We start from the raw sequence: 26,641 nt of genomic DNA on the forward strand, positions 1-26,641 counted from the left end.
CACAACACCAACTACTACACCGACGACAACACCAACAACTACTCCAACGACAACACCAACAACTACACCAACTACTACACCTGCCACAACACCAACAACTACTCCAACGACAACACCAACAACTACAACACCAACAACTTCTCCAACTACTACCCCTACCACAACACCAACTACTCCACCAACAACTTCTCCAACTACTACCCCTTCCACAACACCAACGACTACACCGAAGACAACACCGACAACTACTGCAACTACTACCCCTACCACAACCCCAACTACTACACCGACGACAGCACCAACAACTACTCCAACGACAACACCAACAACTGCTCCAACTACTACCCCTACCACAACACCAACGACTACACCGAAGACAACACCAACAACTACCCCTACCACAACACCAACTACTACAACTACCACAACACCAACAACAACCCCAACGACAACATCAACAACTACACCAACTACTACACCAACAACTTCTCCAACTACTACCCCTACCACGACACCAACGACTTCAGCGAAGACAACACCAACAACTACTACAACTACTACCGCCACCACAAAACCAACAACTACACCAACTACTCCAACTACTACATCTACCACAAAACCAACTACTACACCGACGACAACACCAACAACTACTCCAACGACAACACCAACAACTTCTCCAACTACTACCCCTACCACAACACCGACTACACCAACAAGTACTCCAACGACAACACAAACAACTACACCAACTACTACACCGACGACAACACCAACAACTACTCCAATGACAACACCAACAACTACACCAACTACAACACCAACAACTACTCCAACTACTACCGCTACCACAACACCAACTACTACACCGACGACAACACCAACAACTTCTCCAACTACTACCCCTACCACAACACCAACGACTACACCGAAGACAACACCAACAACTACCCCTACCACAACACCAACTACTACAGCGAAGACAACACCAACAACTACTCCAACTACTACCGCTACCACAACACCAACAACTACACCAACTACTCCAACTACTACAACTACCACAATACCAACTACTAAACCGACGACAACACCAACAACTACTCCAACGACAACACCAACAACTACACCAACAACTACACCAACAACTACTCCAACTACTACCCCTACCACAACACCAACTACTACACCGACAACAACACCAACAACCACACCAACTACTCCAACTACTACCGCTACCACAACACCAACTACTACACCGACGACAACACCAACAACTACTCCAACGACAACACCAACTACTACACCAAGAACTTCTCAAACTACTACCCCTACCACAACACCAACCACTACACCAAAGACAACACCAACAACTACTACAACTACTACCCCTACCACAACACCAACTACTACACCGACAACAACACCAACAACCACACCACCTACTCCAACTACTAAAGCAACCACAACACCAACTACTACACCTGCCACAACACCAACAACTACTCCAACGACAACACCAACAACTACAACACCAACAACTTCTCCAACTACTACCCCTACCACAACACCAACTACTCCACCAACAACTTCTCCAACTACTACCCCTTCCACAACACCAACGACTACACCGAAGACAACACCGACAACTACTGCAACTACTACCCCTACCACAACCCCAACTACTACACCGACGACAGCATCAACAACTACTCCAACGACAACACCAACAACTGCTCCAACTACTACCCCTACCACAACACCAACGACTACACCGAAGACAATACCAACAACTACCCCTACCACAACACCAACTACTACAACTACCACAACACCAACAACTACCCCAACGACAACATCAACAACTACACCAACTACTACCCCTACCACAACACCAACAACCACACCAACTACAGCAGCTACTACCGCTACCACAACACCAACTACAACACCGACGACAACACCAACAACTACTCCAACGACAACACCAACAACTACACCAACAACTACCCCTACCACAACACCAACGACTACACCGAAAACAACACCAACAACTACCCCTACCACAACACCAACTACTACAACTACCACAACACCAACAACTACTCCAACGACAACACCAACAACTACACCAACTACTACACCAACAACTTCTCCAACTGCCTCCCCTACCACGACACCAACTACTACACCAAAAACTTCAACTACTACCCCTACCACAACACCAACAACTACAACACCAACAACTTCTCCAACGACTACCCCTACTACAACACCAACGACTACACCGACGACAACACCAACAACTACTCCAACTACTACCCCTACCACAACACCAACATCCACACCAACTACTCCAACTACTACCGCTACCACAACACCAACTACTACACCGACGACAACACCAACAACTACTCCAACGACAACACCAACAACTACACCAACTACTACACCTGCCACGACACCAACAACTACTCCAACAACACCAACAACACCAACAACTACTCCAACTACTACCGCTACCACAACACCAACTACGACACCGACGACAACACCAACAACTACTCCAACGACAACACCAACAACTACACCAACTACTACCCCTACCACAACATCTACCCCTACCACAACACCAACTACTACAACTACCACAACACCAACAACTACTCCAACGACAACACCAACAACTACACCAACAACTTCTCCAACTACCTTCCCTACCACGACACCAACTACTACACCAAAAACTTCTCCAACTACTACCCCTACCACAACACCAATGACTACACCGAAGACAACACCCACAACTACTCCAACTACTACCGCTACCACAACACCAACTACTACACCGACGACAACACCAACAACTACAACACCAACAACTTCTCCAACGACTACCCCTGCTACAACACCAACGACTACACCGACGACAACACCAACAACTACTCCAACTACTACCCCTACCACAACACCAACAACCACACCAACTACAGCAGCTACTACCGCTACCACAACACCAACTACAACACCAACGACAACACCAACAACTACTCCAAAGACAACACCAACAACTACACCAACGACAACACCAACAACTTCTCCAACTACTACCCCTACCACAACACCAACGACTACACCGAAGACAACACCAACAACTACCCCTACCACAACACCAACTACTACAGCGAAGACAACACCAACAACTACTCCAACTACTACCGCTACCACAACACCAACAACTACACCAACTACTCCAACTACTACAACTACCACAACACCAACTACTAAACCGACGACAACACCAACAACTACTCCAACGACAACACCAACAACTACACCAACAACTACACCAACAACTACTCCAACTACTACCCCTACCACAACACCAACTACTACACCGACAACAACACCAACAACCACACCAACTACTCCAACTACTACCGCTACCACAACACCAACTACTACACCGACGACAACACCAACAACTACTCCAACGACAACACCAACTACTACACCAAGAACTTCTCAAACTACTACCCCTACCACAACACCAACCACTACACCAAAGACAACACCAACAACTACTACAACTACTACCCCTACCACAACACCAACTACCACACCGACAAAAACACCAACAACCACACCAACTACTCCAACTACTACCGCTACCACAACACCAACTACTACACCGACGACAACACCAACAACTACTCCAACGACAACACCAACAACTACACCAACTACTACACCTGCCACAACACCAACAACTACACCAACGACAACACCAACAACTACAACACCAACAACTTCTCCAACTACTACCCCTACCACAACACCAACTACTCCACCAACAACTTCTCCAACTACTACCCCTTCCACAACACCAACGACTACACCGAAGACAACACCGACAACTACTGCAAATACTACCCCTACCACAACCCCAACTACTACACCGACGACAGCACCAACAACTACTCCAACGACAACACCAACAACTGCTCCAACTACTACCCCTACCACAACACCAACGAATACACCGAAGACAACACCAACAACTACCCCAACGACAACATCAACAACTACACCAACTACTACACCAACAACTTCTCCAACTACTACCGCCACCACAAAACCAACAACTACACCAACAACTTCTCCAACTACTACCGCCACCACAAAACCAACAACTACACCAACTACTCCAACTACTACCGCTACCACAACACCAACTACTACATCGACGACAACACCAACAACTACTCCAACGACAACACCAACAACTACACCAACTACTACACCTGCCACGACACCAACAACTACTCCAACAACACCAACAACTACATCAACTACTCCAACTACTACCGCTACCACAACACCAACTACTACACCAACGACAACACCAACAACTACTCCAACGACAACACCAACAACTACACCAACTACTACACCTGCCACAACACCAACAACTACTCCAACGACAACACCAACAACTACAACACCAACAACTTCTCCAAATACTACCCCTACCAGAACACCAACTACTACACCAACAACTTCTCCAACTACTACCGCTACCACAATACCAACAACTACACCAACTACTCCAACTACTACAACAACCACAACACCAACTACTAAACCGACGACAACACCAACAACTACTCCAACGACAACACCAACAACTACACCAACAACTACTCCAACTAATACCCCTACCACAACACCAACTACTACACCGACAACAACACCAACAACCACACCAACTACTCCAACTACTACCGCTACCACAACACCAACTACTACACCGACGACAACACCAACAACTACTCCAACGACAACACCAACTACTACACCAAGAACTTCTCAAACTACTACCCCTACCACAACACCAACCACTACACCAAAGACAACACCAACAACTACTACAACTACTACCCCTACCACAACACCAACTACTACACCGACAACAACACCAACAACCACACCAACTACTCCAACTACTACCGCTACCACAACACCAACTACTACACCGACGACAACACCAACAACTACTCCAACGACAACACCAACAACTACACCAACTACTACACCAGCCACAACACTAACAACTACTCCAACGACAACACCAACAACTACAACACCACCAACTTCTCCAACTACTACCCCTACCACAACACCAACGACTACACCGATGACAACACCAACAACTTCTCCAAATACTACCCCTACCACAACACCAACTACTACACCAACAACGTCTCCAACTACTACCCCTTCCACAACACCAACGACTACACCGAAGACAACACCGACAACTACTGCAACTACTACCCCTACCACAACCCCAACTACTACACCGACGACAACACCAACAACTACTCCAACGACAACACCAACAACTACTCCAACTACTACCCCTATCACAACACCAACGACTTCAGCGAAGACAACACCAACAACTACTCCAACTACTACCGCTACCACAACACCAACTATTACATCTACCACAACACCAACTACTACACCGACGACAACACCAACAACTACTCCAACGACAACACCAACAACTTCCCCAACTACTACCCCTACCACAACACCAACGACTACACCGAAGACAACACCAACAAGTACTCCAACGACAACACAAACAACTACACCAACTACTACACCGACGACAACACCAACAACTACTCCAATGACAACACCAACAACTTCAACTACTACCCCTACCACAATACCAACGACTACACCGAAGACAACACCAACAACTACCCCTACCACAACACCAACTACTACAACTACCACAACACCAACAACTACCCCAACGACTACACCAACTACTACACCAACAACTTCTCCAACTACTACCCCTACCACAACACCAACGACTACACCGAAGACAACACCAACAAGTACTCCAACGACAACACAAACAACTACACCAACTACTACACCGACGACAACACCAACAACTACTCCAATGACAACACCAACAACTACACCAACTACAACACCAACAACTTCTCAAACTACTACCCCTACCACAACACCAACCACTACACCAAAGACAACACCAACAACTACTCCAACTACTACCCCTACCACAACACCAACTACTACACCGACAACAACACCAACAACCACACCAACTACTCCAACTACTACCGCTACCACAACACCAACTACTACACCAACAACTACTCCAACGACAACACCAACAACTACAACACCAACAACTTCTCCAACTACTACCCCTACCATAACACCAACTACTCCACCAACAACTTCTCCAACTACTACCCCTTCCACAACACCAACGACTACACCGAAGACAACACCGACAACTACTGCAACTACTACCCCTACCACAACCCCAACTACTACACCGACGACAGCACCAACAACTACTCCAACGACAACACCAACAACTGCTCCAACTACTACCCCTACCACAACACCAACGACTACACCGAAGACAACACCAACAACTACCCCTACCACAACACCAACTACTACCCCAACGACAACATCAACAACTACACCAACTACTACACCAACAACTTCTCCAACTACTACCCCTACCACAACACCAACGACTTCAGCGAAGACAACACCAACAACTACTCCAACTACTACCGCCACCACAAAACCAACAACTACACCAACTACTCCAACTACTACATCTACCACAACACCAACTACTACACCGACGACAACACCAACAACTACTCCAACGACAACACCAACAACTTCTCCAACTACTACCGCTACCACAACACCAACAACTACACCAACTACTACAACTACTACAACTACCACAACACCAACTACTAAACCGACGACAACACCAACAACTACTCCAACGACAACACCAACAACTACACCAACAACTACACCAACAACTACTCCAACTACTACCCCTACCACAACACCAACTACTACACCGACAACAACACCAACAACCACACCAACTACTCCAACTACTACCGCTACCACAACACCAACTACTACACCGACGACAACACCAACAACTACTCCAACGACAACACCAACTACTACACCAAGAACTTCTCAAACTACTACCCCTACCACAACACCAACCACTACACCAAAGACAACACCAACAACTACTACAACTACTACCCCTACCACAACACCAACTACCACACCGACAACAACACCAACAACCACACCAACTACTCCAACTACTACCGCTACCACAACACCAACTACTACACCGACGACAACACCAACAACTACTCCAACGACAACACCAACAACTACACCAACTACTACACCTGCCACAACACCAACAACTACTCCAACGACAACACCAACAACTACAACACCAACAACTTCTCCAACTACTACCCCTACCACAACACCAACTACTCCACCAACAACTTCTCCAACTACTACCCCTTCCACAACACCAACGACTACACCGAAGACAACACCGACAACTACTGCAAATACTACCCCTACCACAACCCCAACTACTACACCGACGACAGCACCAACAACTACTCCAACGACAACACCAACAACTGCTCCAACTACTACCCCTACCACAACACCAACGACTACACCGAAGACAACACCAACAACTACCCCAACGACAACATCAACAACTACACCAACTACTACACCAACAACTTCTCCAACTACTACCGCCACCACAAAACCAACAACTACACCAACAACTTCTCCAACTACTACCGCCACCACAAAACCAACAACTACACCAACTACTCCAACTACTACCGCTACCACAACACCAACTACTACATCGACGACAACACCAACAACTACTCCAACGACAACACCAACAACTACACCAACTACTACACCTGCCACGACACCAACAACTACTCCAACAACACCAACAACACCAACAACTACATCAACTACTCCAACTACTACCGCTACCACAACACCAACTACTACACCAACGACAACACCAACAACTACTCCAACGACAACACCAACAACTACACCAACTACTACACCTGCCACAACACCAACAACTACTCCAACGACAACACCAACAACTACAACACCAACAACTTCTCCAAATACTACCCCTACCAGAACACCAACTACTACACCAACAACTTCTCCAACTACTACCGCTACCACAATACCAACAACTACACCAACTACTCCAACTACTACAACTACCACAACACCAACTACTAAACCGACGACAACACCAACAACTACTCCAACGACAACACCAACAACTACACCAACAACTACTCCAACTAATACCCCTACCACAACACCAACTACTACACCGACAACAACACCAACAACCACACCAACTACTCCAACTACTACCGCTACCACAACACCAACTACTACACCGACGACAACACCAACAACTACTCCAACGACAACACCAACTACTACACCAAGAACTTCTCAAACTACTACCCCTACCACAACACCAACCACTACACCAAAGACAACACCAACAACTACTACAACTACTACCCCTACCACAACACCAACTACTACACCGACAACAACACCAACAACCACACCAACTACTCCAACTACTACCGCTACCACAACACCAACTACTACACCGACGACAACACCAACAACTACTCCAACGACAACACCAACAACTACACCAACTACTACACCTGCCACAACACTAACAACTACTCCAACGACAACACCAACAACTACAACACCACCAACTTCTCCAACTACTACCCCTACCACAACACCAACGACTACACCGATGACAACACCAACAACTTCTCCAAATACTACCCCTACCACAACACCAACTACTACACCAACAACGTCTCCAACTACTACCCCTTCCACAACACCAACGACTACACCGAAGACAACACCGACAACTACTGCAACTACTACCCCTACCACAACCCCAACTACTACACCGACGACAACACCAACAACTACTCCAACGACAACACCAACAACTACTCCAACTACTACCCCTATCACAACACCAACGACTTCAGCGAAGACAACACCAACAACTACTCCAACTACTACCGCTACCACAACACCAACTATTACATCTACCACAACACCAACTACTACACCGACGACAACACCAACAACTACTCCAACGACAACACCAACAACTTCCCCAACTACTACCCCTACCACAACACCAACGACTACACCGAAGACAACACCAACAAGTACTCCAACGACAACACAAACAACTACACCAACTACTACACCGACGACAACACCAACAACTACTCCAATGACAACACCAACAACTACACCAACTACAACACCAACAACTTCAACTACTACCCCTACCACAATACCAACGACTACACCGAAGACAACACCAACAAGTACTCCAACGACAACACAAACAACTACACCAACTACTACACCGACGACAACACCAACAACTACTCCAATGACAACACCAACAACTACACCAACTACAACACCAACAACTTCTCAAACTACTACCCCTACCACAACACCAACCACTACACCAAAGACAACACCAACAACTACTCCAACTACTACCCCTACCACAACACCAACTACTACACCGACAACAACACCAACAACCACACCAACTACTACCGCTACCACAACACCAACTACTACACCAACAACTACTCCAACGACAACACCAACAACTACAACACCAACAACTTCTCCAACTACTACCCCTACCATAACACCAACTACTCCACCAACAACTTCTCCAACTACTACCCCTTCCACAACACCAACGACTACACCGAAGACAACACCGACAACTACTGCAACTACTACCCCTACCACAACCCCAACTACTACACCGACGACAGCACCAACAACTACTCCAACGACAACACCAACAACTACTCCAACTACTACCCCTACCACAACACCAACGACTTCAGCGAAGACAACACCAACAACTACTCCATCTACTACCGCTACCACAACACCAACTACTACATCTACCAAAACACCAACTACTACAACTACCACAACACCAACAACTACACCAACTACTCCAACTACTACAGCTACCACATCAACTACTAAACCGACGACAACACCAACAACTACTCCAACGACAACACCAACAACTACACCAACAACTTCTCCAACTACTACCCCTACCACAACACCAACGACTACACCGAAGACAACACCAACAAGTACTCCAACGACAACACAAACAACTACACCAACTACTACACCTGCCACGACACCAACAACTACTCCAACAACAACACCAACAACACCAACAACCACACCAACTACTCCAACTACTATCCCTACCACAACACCAACTACTACACCGAAGACAACACCAACAACTACTCCAACTACAACACCAACAACTTCTCCAACGACTACCCCTACCACAACACCAACTACTACACCAACAACTTCAACTACTACTCCTACCACAACACCAACGACTACACCGAAGTCAACACCAACAACTACTCCAACTACTACCCCTACCACAACACCAACTACTACACCGACAACAACACCAACAACCACACCATCTACTCCAACTACTACCGCTACCACAACACCAACTACTACACCTGCCACAACACCAACAACTACTCCAACAACACCAACATCCACACCAACTACTCCAACTACTACCGCTACCACAACACCAACTCCTACACCGACGACAACACCAACAACTACTCCAACGACAACACCAACAACTACACAAACTACTACACCAAGAACTTCTCAAACTACTACCCCTACCACAACACCAACTACTACACCGACAACAACACCAACAACCACACCAACTACTCCAACTACTACCGCTACCACAACACCAACTACTACACCGACGACAACACCAACAACTACTCCAACGACAACACCAACAACTACACCAACTACTACACCTGCCACAACACCAACAACTACTCCAACGACAACACCAACAACTACAACACCAACAACTTCTCCAACTACTACCCCTACCACAACACCAACTACTCCACCAACAACTTCTCCAACTACTACCCCTTCCACAACACCAACGACTACACCGAAGACAACACCGACAACTACTGCAACTACTACCCCTACCACAACCCCAACTACTACACCGACGACAGCACCAACAACTACTCCAACGACAACACCAACAACTGCTCCAACTACTACCCCTACCACAACACCAACGACTACACCGAAGACAACACCAACAACTACCCCTACCACAACACCAACTACTACAACTACCACAACACCAACAACTACCCCAACGACAACATCAACAACTACACCAACTACTACACCAACAACTTCTCCAACTACTACCCCTACCACGACACCAACGACTTCAGCGAAGACAACACCAACAACTACTACAACTACTACCGCCACCACAAAACCAACAACTACACCAACTACTCCAACTACTACATCTACCACAAAACCAACTACTACACCGACGACAACACCAACAACTACTCCAACGACAACACCAACAACTTCTCCAACTACTACCCCTACCACAACACCGACTACACCAACAAGTACTCCAACGACAACACAAACAACTACACCAACTACTACACCGACGACAACACCAACAACTACTCCAATGACAACACCAACAACTACACCAACTACAACACCAACAACTACTCCAACTACTACCGCTACCACAACACCAACTACTACACCGATGACAACACCAACAACTTCTCCAACTACTACCCCTACCACAACACCAACGACTACACCGAAGACAACACCAACAACTACCCCTACCACAACACCAACGACTTCAGCGAAGACAACACCAACAACTACTCCATCTACTACCGCTACCACAACACCAACTACTACATCTACCAAAACACCAACTACTACAACTACCACAACACCAACAACTACACCAACTACTCCAACTACTACAGCTACCACATCAACTACTAAACCGACGACAACACCAACAACTACTCCAACGACAACACCAACAACTACACCAACAACTTCTCCAACTACTACCCCTACCACAACACCAACGACTACACCGAAGACAACACCAACAAGTACTCCAACGACAACACAAACAACTACACCAACTACTACACCTGCCACGACACCAACAACTACTCCAACAACAACACCAACAACACCAACAACCACACCAACTACTCCAACTACTATCCCTACCACAACACCAACTACTACACCGAAGACAACACCAACAACTACTCCAACTACAACACCAACAACTTCTCCAACGACTACCCCTACCACAACACCAACTACTACACCAACAACTTCAACTACTACTCCTACCACAACACCAACGACTACACCGAAGTCAACACCAACAACTACTCCAACTACTACCCCTACCACAACACCAACTACTACACCGACAACAACACCAACAACCACACCATCTACTCCAACTACTACCGCTACCACAACACCAACTACTACACCTGCCACAACACCAACAACTACTCCAACAACACCAACATCCACACCAACTACTCCAACTACTACCGCTACCACAACACCAACTCCTACACCGACGACAACACCAACAACTACTCCAACGACAACACCAACAACTACACAAACTACTACACCAAGAACTTCTCAAACTACTACCCCTACCACAACACCAACTACTACACCGACAACAACACCAACAACCACACCAACTACTCCAACTACTACCGCTACCACAACACCAACTACTACACCGACGACAACACCAACAACTACTCCAACGACAACACCAACAACTACACCAACTACTACACCTGCCACAACACCAACAACTACTCCAACGACAACACCAACAACTACAACACCAACAACTTCTCCAACTACTACCCCTACCACAACACCAACTACTCCACCAACAACTTCTCCAACTACTACCCCTTCCACAACACCAACGACTACACCGAAGACAACACCGACAACTACTGCAACTACTACCCCTACCACAACCCCAACTACTACACCGACGACAGCACCAACAACTACTCCAACGACAACACCAACAACTGCTCCAACTACTACCCCTACCACAACACCAACGACTACACCGAAGACAACACCAACAACTACCCCTACCACAACACCAACTACTACAACTACCACAACACCAACAACTACCCCAACGACAACATCAACAACTACACCAACTACTACACCAACAACTTCTCCAACTACTACCCCTACCACGACACCAACGACTTCAGCGAAGACAACACCAACAACTACTACAACTACTACCGCCACCACAAAACCAACAACTACACCAACTACTCCAACTACTACATCTACCACAAAACCAACTACTACACCGACGACAACACCAACAACTACTCCAACGACAACACCAACAACTTCTCCAACTACTACCCCTACCACAACACCGACTACACCAACAAGTACTCCAACGACAACACAAACAACTACACCAACTACTACACCGACGACAACACCAACAACTACTCCAATGACAACACCAACAACTACACCAACTACAACACCAACAACTACTCCAACTACTACCGCTACCACAACACCAACTACTACACCGACGACAACACCAACAACTTCTCCAACTACTACCCCTACCACAACACCAACGACTACACCGAAGACAACACCAACAACTACCCCTACCACAACACCAACTACTACAGCGAAGACAACACCAACAACTACTCCAACTACTACCGCTACCACAACACCAACAACTACACCAACTACTCCAACTACTACAACTACCACAATACCAACTACTAAACCGACGACAACACCAACAACTACTCCAACGACAACACCAACAACTACACCAACAACTACACCAACAACTACTCCAACTACTACCCCTACCACAACACCAACTACTACACCGACAACAACACCAACAACCACACCAACTACTCCAACTACTACCGCTACCACAACACCAACTACTACACCGACGACAACACCAACAACTACTCCAACGACAACACCAACTACTACACCAAGAACTTCTCAAACTACTACCCCTACCACAACACCAACCACTACACCAAAGACAACACCAACAACTACTACAACTACTACCCCTACCACAACACCAACTACTACACCGACAACAACACCAACAACCACACCAACTACTCCAACTACTAAAGCAACCACAACACCAACTACTACACCTGCCACAACACCAACAACTACTGCAACTACTACCCCTACCACAACCCCAACTACTACACCGACGACAGCACCAACAACTACTCCAACGACAACACCAACAACTGCTCCAACTACTACCCCTACCACAACACCAACGACTACACCGAAGACAACACCAACAACTACCCCTACCACAACACCAACTACTACAACTACCACAACACCAACAACTACCCCAACGACAACATCAACAACTACACCAACTACTACACCAACAACTTCTCCAACTACTACCCCTACCACGACACCAACGACTTCAGCGAAGACAACACCAACAACTACTACAACTACTACCGCCACCACAAAACCAACAACTACACCAACTACTCCAACTACTACATCTACCACAAAACCAACTACTACACCGACGACAACACCAACAACTACTCCAACGACAACACCAACAACTTCTCCAACTACTACCCCTACCACAACACCGACTACACCAACAAGTACTCCAACGACAACACAAACAACTACACCAACTACTACACCGACGACAACACCAACAACTACTCCAATGACAACACCAACAACTACACCAACTACAACACCAACAACTACTCCAACTACTACCGCTACCACAACACCAACTACTACACCGATGACAACACCAACAACTTCTCCAACTACTACCCCTACCACAACACCAACGACTACACCGAAGACAACACCAACAACTACCCCTACCACAACACCAACGACTTCAGCGAAGACAACACCAACAACTACTCCATCTACTACCGCTACCACAACACCAACTACTACATCTACCAAAACACCAACTACTACAACTACCACAACACCAACAACTACACCAACTACTCCAACTACTACAGCTACCACATCAACTACTAAACCGACGACAACACCAACAACTACTCCAACGACAACACCAACAACTACACCAACAACTTCTCCAACTACTACCCCTACCACAACACCAACGACTACACCGAAGACAACACCAACAAGTACTCCAACGACAACACAAACAACTACACCAACTACTACACCTGCCACGACACCAACAACTACTCCAACAACAACACCAACAACACCAACAACCACACCAACTACTCCAACTACTATCCCTACCACAACACCAACTACTACACCGAAGACAACACCAACAACTACTCCAACTACAACACCAACAACTTCTCCAACGACTACCCCTACCACAACACCAACTACTACACCAACAACTTCAACTACTACTCCTACCACAACACCAACGACTACACCGAAGTCAACACCAACAACTACTCCAACTACTACCCCTACCACAACACCAACTACTACACCGACAACAACACCAACAACCACACCATCTACTCCAACTACTACCGCTACCACAACACCAACTACTACACCTGCCACAACACCAACAACTACTCCAACAACACCAACATCCACACCAACTACTCCAACTACTACCGCTACCACAACACCAACTCCTACACCGACGACAACACCAACAACTACTCCAACGACAACACCAACAACTACACAAACTACTACACCAAGAACTTCTCAAACTACTACCCCTACCACAACACCAACTACTACACCGACAACAACACCAACAACCACACCAACTACTCCAACTACTACCGCTACCACAACACCAACTACTACACCGACGACAACACCAACAACTACTCCAACGACAACACCAACAACTACACCAACTACTACACCTGCCACAACACCAACAACTACTCCAACGACAACACCAACAACTACAACACCAACAACTTCTCCAACTACTACCCCTACCACAACACCAACTACTCCACCAACAACTTCTCCAACTACTACCCCTTCCACAACACCAACGACTACACCGAAGACAACACCGACAACTACTGCAACTACTACCCCTACCACAACCCCAACTACTACACCGACGACAGCACCAACAACTACTCCAACGACAACACCAACAACTGCTCCAACTACTACCCCTACCACAACACCAACGACTACACCGAAGACAACACCAACAACTACCCCTACCACAACACCAACTACTACAACTACCACAACACCAACAACTACCCCAACGACAACATCAACAACTACACCAACTACTACACCAACAACTTCTCCAACTACTACCCCTACCACGACACCAACGACTTCAGCGAAGACAACACCAACAACTACTACAACTACTACCGCCACCACAAAACCAACAACTACACCAACTACTCCAACTACTACATCTACCACAAAACCAACTACTACACCGACGACAACACCAACAACTACTCCAACGACAACACCAACAACTTCTCCAACTACTACCCCTACCACAACACCGACTACACCAACAAGTACTCCAACGACAACACAAACAACTACACCAACTACTACACCGACGACAACACCAACAACTACTCCAATGACAACACCAACAACTACACCAACTACAACACCAACAACTACTCCAACTACTACCGCTACCACAACACCAACTACTACACCGACGACAACACCAACAACTTCTCCAACTACTACCCCTACCACAACACCAACGACTACACCGAAGACAACACCAACAACTACCCCTACCACAACACCAACTACTACAGCGAAGACAACACCAACAACTACTCCAACTACTACCGCTACCACAACACCAACAACTACACCAACTACTCCAACTACTACAACTACCACAATACCAACTACTAAACCGACGACAACACCAACAACTACTCCAACGACAACACCAACAACTACACCAACAACTACACCAACAACTACTCCAACTACTACCCCTACCACAACACCAACTACTACACCGACAACAACACCAACAACCACACCAACTACTCCAACTACTACCGCTACCACAACACCAACTACTACACCGACGACAACACCAACAACTACTCCAACGACAACACCAACTACTACACCAAGAACTTCTCAAACTACTACCCCTACCACAACACCAACCACTACACCAAAGACAACACCAACAACTACTACAACTACTACCCCTACCACAACACCAACTACTACACCGACAACAACACCAACAACCACACCAACTACTCCAACTACTAAAGCAACCACAACACCAACTACTACACCTGCCACAACACCAACAACTACTCCAACGACAACACCAACAACTACAACACCAACAACTTCTCCAACTACTACCCCTACCACAACACCAACTACTCCACCAACAACTTCTCCAACTACTACCCCTTCCACAACACCAACGACTACACCGAAGACAACACCGACAACTACTGCAACTACTACCCCTACCACAACCCCAACTACTACACCGACGACAGCATCAACAACTACTCCAACGACAACACCAACAACTGCTCCAACTACTACCCCTACCACAACACCAACGACTACACCGAAGACAATACCAACAACTACCCCTACCACAACACCAACTACTACAACTACCACAACACCAACAACTACCCCAACGACAACATCAACAACTACACCAACTACTACCCCTACCACAACACCAACAACCATACCAACTACAGCAGCTACTACCGCTACCACAACACCAACTACAACACCGACGACAACACCAACAACTACTCCAACGACAACACCAACAACTACACCAACAACTACCCCTACCACAACACCAACGACTACACCGAAAACAACACCAACAACTACCCCTACCACAACACCAACTACTACAACTACCACAACACCAACAACTACTCCAACGACAACACCAACAACTACACCAACTACTACACCAACAACTTCTCCAACTGCCTCCCCTACCACGACACCAACTACTACACCAAAAACTTCAACTACTACCCCTACCACAACACCAATGACTACACCGAAGACAACACCCACAACTACTCCAACTACTACCGCTACAACAACACCAACTACTACACCGACGACAACACCAACAACTACAACACCAACAACTTCTCCAACGACTACCCCTACTACAACACCAACGACTACACCGACGACAACACCAACAACTACTCCAACTACTACCCCTACCACAACACCAACATCCACACCAACTACTCCAACTACTACCGCTACCACAACACCAACTACTACACCGACGACAACACCAACAACTACTCCAACGACAACACCAACAACTACACCAACTACTACACCTGCCACGACACCAACAACTACTCCAACAACACCAACAACACCAACAACTACTCCAACTACTACCGCTACCACAACACCAACTACGACACCGACGACAACACCAACAACTACTCCAACGACAACACCAACAACTACACCAACTACTACCCCTACCACAACAACTACCCCTACCACAACACCAACTACTACAACTACCACAACACCAACAACTACTCCAACAACAACACCAACAACTACACCAACAACTTCTCCAACTACCTTCCCTACCACGACACCAACTACTACACCAAAAACTTCTCCAACTACTACCCCTACCACAACACCAATGACTACACCGAAGACAACACCCACAACTACTCCAACTACTACCGCTACCACAACACCAACTACTACACCGACGACAACACCAACAACTACAACACCAACAACTTCTCCAACGACTACCCCTGCTACAACACCAACGACTACACCGACGACAACACCAACAACTACTCCAACTACTACCCCTACCACAACACCAACAACCACACCAACTACAGCAGCTACTACCGCTACCACAACACCAACTACAACACCAACGACAACACCAACAACTACTCCAAAGACAACACCAACAACTACACCAACGACAACACCAACAACTTCTCCAACTACTACCCCTACCACAACACCAACGACTACACCGAAGACAACACCAACAACTACCCCTACCACAACACCAACTACTACAGCGAAGACAACACCAACAACTACTCCAACTACTACCGCTACCACAACACCAACAACTACACCAACTACTCCAACTACTACAACTACCACAACACCAACTACTAAACCGACGACAACACCAACAACTACTCCAACGACAACACCAACAACTACACCAACAACTACACCAACAACTACTCCAACTACTACCCCTACCACAACACCAACTACTACACCGACAACAACACCAACAACCACACCAACTACTCCAACTACTACCGCTACCACAACACCAACTACTACACCGACGACAACACCAACAACTACTCCAACGACAACACCAACTACTACACCAAGAACTTCTCAAACTACTACCCCTACCACAACACCAACCACTACACCAAAGACAACACCAACAACTACTACAACTACTACCCCTACCACAACACCAACTACCACACCGACAACAACACCAACAACCACACCAACTACTCCAACTACTACCGCTACCACAACACCAACTACTACACCGACGACAACACCAACAACTACTCCAACGACAACACCAACAACTACACCAACTACTACACCTGCCACAACACCAACAACTACTCCAACGACAACACCAACAACTACAACACCAACAACTTCTCCAACTACTACCCCTACCACAACACCAACTACTCCACCAACAACTTCTCCAACTACTACCCCTTCCACAACACCAACGACTACACCGAAGACAACACCGACAACTACTGCAAATACTACCCCTACCACAACCCCAACTACTACACCGACGACAGCACCAACAACTACTCCAACGACAACACCAACAACTGCTCCAACTACTACCCCTACCACAACACCAACGAATACACCGAAGACAACACCAACAACTACCCCAACGACAACATCAACAACTACACCAACTACTACACCAACAACTTCTCCAACTACTACCGCCACCACAAAACCAACAACTACACCAACAACTTCTCCAACTACTACCGCCACCACAAAACCAACAACTACACCAACTACTCCAACTACTACCGCTACCACAACACCAACTACTACATCGACGACAACACCAACAACTACTCCAACGACAACACCAACAACTACACCAACTACTACACCTGCCACGACACCAACAACTACTCCAACAACACCAACAACACCAACAACTACATCAACTACTCCAACTACTACCGCTACCACAACACCAACTACTACATCAACGACAACACCAACAACTACTCCAACGACAACACCAACAACTACACCAACTACTACACCTGCCACAACACCAACAACTACTCCAACGACAACACCAACAACTACAACACCAACAACTTCTCCAAATACTACCCCTACCAGAACACCAACTACTACACCAACAACTTCTCCAACTACTACCGCTACCACAATACCAACAACTACACCAACTACTCCAACTACTACAACTACCACAACACCAACTACTAAACCGACGACAACACCAACAACTACTCCAACGACAACACCAACAACTACACCAACAACTACTCCAACTAATACCCCTACCACAACACCAACTACTACACCGACAACAACACCAACAACCACACCAACTACTCCAACTACTACCGCTACCACAACACCAACTACTACACCGACGACAACACCAACAACTACTCCAACGACAACACCAACTACTACACCAAGAACTTCTCAAACTACTACCCCTACCACAACACCAACCACTACACCAAAGACAACACCAACAACTACTACAACTACTACCCCTACCACAACACCAACTACTACACCGACAACAACACCAACAACCACACCAACTACTCCAACTACTACCACTACCACAACACCAACTACTACACCGACGACAACACCAACAACTACACCAACGACAACACCAACAACTACACCAACTACTACACCTGCCACAACACTAACAACTACTCCAACGACAACACCAACAACTACAACACCACCAACTTCTCCAACTACTACCCCTACCACAACACCAACGACTACACCGATGACAACACCAACAACTTCTCCAAATACTACCCCTACCACAACACCAACTACTACACCAACAACGTCTCCAACTACTACCCCTTCCACAACACCAACGACTACACCGAAGACAACACCGACAACTACTGCAACTACTACCCCTACCACAACCCCAACTACTACACCGACGACAACACCAACAACTACTCCAACGACAACACCAACAACTACTCCAACTACTACCCCTATCACAACACCAACGACTTCAGCGAAGACAACACCAACAACTACTCCAACTACTACCGCTACCACAACACCAACTATTACATCTACCACAACACCAACTACTACACCGACGACAACACCAACAACTACTCCAACGACAACACCAACAACTTCCCCAACTACTACCCCTACCACAACACCAACGACTACACCGAAGACAACACCAACAAGTACTCCAACGACAACACAAACAACTACACCAACTACTACACCGACGACAACACCAACAACTACTCCAATGACAACACCAACAACTTCAACTACTACCCCTACCACAATACCAACGACTACACCGAAGACAACACCAACAACTACCCCTACCACAACACCAACTACTACAACTACCACAACACCAACAACTACCCCAACGACTACACCAACTACTACACCAACAACTTCTCCAACTACTACCCCTACCACAACACCAACGACTACACCGAAGACAACACCAACAAGTACTCCAACGACAACACAAACAACTACACCAACTACTACACCGACGACAACACCAACAACTACTCCAATGACAACACCAACAACTACACCAACTACAACACCAACAACTTCTCAAACTACTACCCCTACCACAACACCAACCACTACACCAAAGACAACACCAACAACTACTCCAACTACTACCCCTACCACAACACCAACTACTACACCGACAACAACACCAACAACCACACCAACTACTCCAACTACTACCGCTACCACAACACCAACTACTACACCAACAACTACTCCAACGACAACACCAACAACTACAACACCAACAACTTCTCCAACTACTACCCCTACCATAACACCAACTACTCCACCAACAACTTCTCCAACTACTACCCCTTCCACAACACCAACGACTACACCGAAGACAACACCGACAACTACTGCAACTACTACCCCTACCACAACCCCAACTACTACACCGACGACAGCACCAACAACTACTCCAACGACAACACCAACAACTGCTCCAACTACTACCCCTACCACAACACCAACGACTACACCGAAGACAACACCAACAACTACCCCTACCACAACACCAACTGCTACCCCAACGACAACATCAACAACTACACCAACTACTACACCAACAACTTCTCCAACTACTACCCCTACCACAACACCAACGACTTCAGCGAAGACAACACCAACAACTACTCCAACTACTACCGCCACCACAAAACCAACAACTACACCAACTACTCCAACTACTACATCTACCACAACACCAACTACTACACCGACGACAACACCAACAACTACTCCAACGACAACACCAACAACTTCTCCAACTACTACCGCTACCACAACACCAACAACTACACCAACTACTACAACTACTACAACTACCACAACACCAACTACTAAACCGACGACAACACCAACAACTACTCCAACGACAACACCAACAACTACACCAACAACTACACCAACAACTACTCCAACTACTACCCCTACCACAACACCAACTACTACACCGACAACAACACCAACAACCACACCAACTACTCCAACTACTACCGCTACCACAACACCAACTACTACACCGACGACAACACCAACAACTACTCCAACGACAACACCAACTACTACACCAAGAACTTCTCAAACTACTACCCCTACCACAACACCAACCACTACACCAAAGACAACACCAACAACTACTACAACTACTACCCCTACCACAACACCAACTACTACACCGACAACAACACCAACAACCACACCAACTACTCCAACTACTACCGCTACCACAACACCAACTACTACACCGACGACAACACCAACAACTACTCCAACGACAACACCAACAACTACACCAACTACTACACCTGCCACAACACTAACAACTACTCCAACGACAACACCAACAACTACAACACCACCAACTTCTCCAACTACTACCCCTACCACAACACCAACGACTACACCGATGACAACACCAACAACTTCTCCAAATACTACCCCTACCACAACACCAACTACTACACCAACAACGTCTCCAACTACTACCCCTTCCACAACACCAACGACTACACCGAAGACAACACCGACAACTACTGCAACTACTACCCCTACCACAACCCCAACTACTACACCGACGACAACACCAACAACTACTCCAACGACAACACCAACAACTACTCCAACTACTACCCCTATCACAACACCAACGACTTCAGCGAAGACAACACCAACAACTACTCCAACTACTACCGCTACCACAACACCAACTACTACACCGACGACAACACCAACAACTACTCCAACGACAACACCAACAACTTCCCCAACTACTACCCCTACCACAACACCAACGACTACACCGAAGACAACACCAACAAGTACTCCAACGACAACACAAACAACTACACCAACTACTACACCGACGACAACACCAACAACTACTCCAATGACAACACCAACAACTTCAACTACTACCCCTACCACAATACCAACGACTACACCGAAGACAACACCAACAACTACCCCTACCACAACACCAACTACTACAACTACCACAACACCAACAACTACCCCAACGACTACACCAACTACTACACCAACAACTTCTCCAACTACTACCCCTACCACAACACCAACGACTACACCGAAGACAACACCAACAAGTACTCCAACGACAACACAAACAACTACACCAACTACTACACCGACGACAACACCAACAACTACTCCAATGACAACACCAACAACTACACCAACTACAACACCAACAACTTCTCAAACTACTACCCCTACCACAACACCAACCACTACACCAAAGACAACACCAACAACTACTCCAACTACTACCCCTACCACAACACCAACTACTACACCGACAACAACACCAACAACCACACCAACTACTCCAACTACTACCGCTACCACAACACCAACTACTACACCAACAACTACTCCAACGACAACACCAACAACTACAACACCAACAACTTCTCCAACTACTACCCCTACCATAACACCAACTACTCCACCAACAACTTCTCCAACTACTACCCCTTCCACAACACCAACGACTACACCGAAGACAACACCGACAACTACTGCAACTACTACCCCTACCACAACCCCAACTACTACACCGACGACAGCACCAACAACTACTCCAACGACAACACCAACAACTGCTCCAACTACTACCCCTACCACAACACCAACGACTACACCGAAGACAACACCAACAACTACCCCTACCACAACACCAACTACTACCCCAACGACAACATCAACAACTACACCAACTACTACACCAACAACTTCTCCAACTACTACCCCTACCACAACACCAACGACTTCAGCGAAGACAACACCAACAACTACTCCAACTACTACCGCCACCACAAAACCAACAACTACACCAACTACTCCAACTACTACATCTACCACAACACCAACTACTACACCGACGACAACACCAACAACTACTCCAACGACAACACCAACAACTTCTCCAACTACTACCGCTACCACAACACCAACAACTACACCAACTACTACAACTACTACAACTACCACAACACCAACTACTAAACCGACGACAACACCAACAACTACTCCAACGACAACACCAACAACTACACCAACAACTACACCAACAACTACTCCAACTACTACCCCTACCACAACACCAACTACTACACCGACAACAACACCAACAACCACACCAACTACTCCAACTACTACCGCTACCACAACACCAACTACTACACCGACGACAACACCAACAACTACTCCAACGACAACACCAACTACTACACCAAGAACTTCTCAAACTACTACCCCTACCACAACACCAACCACTACACCAAAGACAACACCAACAACTACTACAACTACTACCCCTACCACAACACCAACTACCACACCGACAACAACACCAACAACCACACCAACTACTCCAACTACTACCGCTACCACAACACCAACTACTACACCGACGACAACACCAACAACTACTCCAACGACAACACCAACAACTACACCAACTACTACACCTGCCACAACACCAACAACTACTCCAACGACAACACCAACAACTACAACACCAACAACTTCTCCAACTACTACCCCTACCACAACACCAACTACTCCACCAACAACTTCTCCAACTACTACCCCTTCCACAACACCAACGACTACACCGAAGACAACACCGACAACTACTGCAAATACTACCCCTACCACAACCCCAACTACTACACCGACGACAGCACCAACAACTACTCCAAGGACAACACCAACAACTGCTCCAACTACTACCCCTACCACAACACCAACGACTACACCGAAGACAACACCAACAACTACCCCAACGACAACATCAACAACTACACCAACTACTACACCAACAACTTCTCCAACTACTACCGCCACCACAAAACCAACAACTACACCAACAACTTCTCCAACTACTACCGCCACCACAAAACCAACAACTACACCAACTACTCCAACTACTACCGCTACCACAACACCAACTACTACATCGACGACAACACCAACAACTACTCCAACGACAACACCAACAACTACACCAACTACTACACCTGCCACGACACCAACAACTACTCCAACAACACCAACAACACCAACAACTACATCAACTACTCCAACTACTACCGCTACCACAACACCAACTACTACACCAACGACAACACCAACAACTACTCCAACGACAACACCAACAACTACACCAACTACTACACCTGCCACAACACCAACAACTACTCCAACGACAACACCAACAACTACAACACCAACAACTTCTACAAATACTACCCCTACCAGAACACCAACTACTACACCAACAACTTCTCCAACTACTACCGCTACCACAATACCAACAACTACACCAACTACTCCAACTACTACAACTACCACAACACCAACTACTAAACCGACGACAACACCAACAACTACTCCAACGACAACACCAACAACTACACCAACAACTACTCCAACTAATACCCCTACCACAACACCAACTACTACACCGACAACAACACCAACAACCACACCAACTACTCCAACTACTACCGCTACCACAACACCAACTACTACACCGACGACAACACCAACAACTACTCCAACGACAACACCAACAACTACACCAACTACTACACCTGCCACAACACTAACAACTACTCCAACGACAACACCAACAACTACAACACCACCAACTTCTCCAACTACTACC

At 46.6% G+C, this 26,641-nt stretch overlaps 2 protein-coding genes across 2 annotated transcripts; both read left to right on the top strand.

The window, feature by feature from the left end:
• The first annotated feature begins 743 nt into the window (after positions 1-743).
• Positions 744-16,649, top strand: LOC138210552 (salivary glue protein Sgs-3-like). The gene is made up of 2 exons (XM_069169774.1): positions 744-1,820; positions 16,579-16,649. The coding sequence occupies exons 1-2, from the start codon at positions 788-790 to the stop codon at positions 16,647-16,649; spliced, it is 1,104 nt and encodes a 367-aa protein (XP_069025875.1). The 5' UTR covers positions 744-787.
• Positions 16,650-21,736: 5,087 nt separating this feature from the next.
• Positions 21,737-22,495, top strand: LOC138210677 (mucin-2-like; the record flags this gene model as incomplete). Its single annotated transcript, XM_069169962.1, has 1 exon — positions 21,737-22,495. A coding segment is annotated over one exon (759 nt), but the record flags the coding sequence as incomplete, so codon positions are not given.
• Between the last annotated feature and the right edge of the window lie 4,146 nt (positions 22,496-26,641).

The sequence above is a fragment of the Embiotoca jacksoni genome, unplaced genomic scaffold, assembly GCF_022577435.1.
Source record: "Embiotoca jacksoni isolate LCO1_2020_lvr unplaced genomic scaffold, fEmbJac1.0.p SCAF_47, whole genome shotgun sequence".
NCBI classification, from domain to species: Eukaryota; Metazoa; Chordata; class Actinopteri; family Embiotocidae; genus Embiotoca; species Embiotoca jacksoni.

Bases quoted from the DNA above. Each gene is read 5' to 3' on its own strand.
- LOC138210552 (XM_069169774.1), top strand. From the start codon at position 788: ATGACAACACCAACAACTACACCAACTACAACACCAACAACTACTCCA. The intron at 1,821-16,578 runs CAACTACCACAA...TACACCAACAAG, and splicing joins TACCACAACACCAACTACTA to TACTCCAACGACAACACAAA.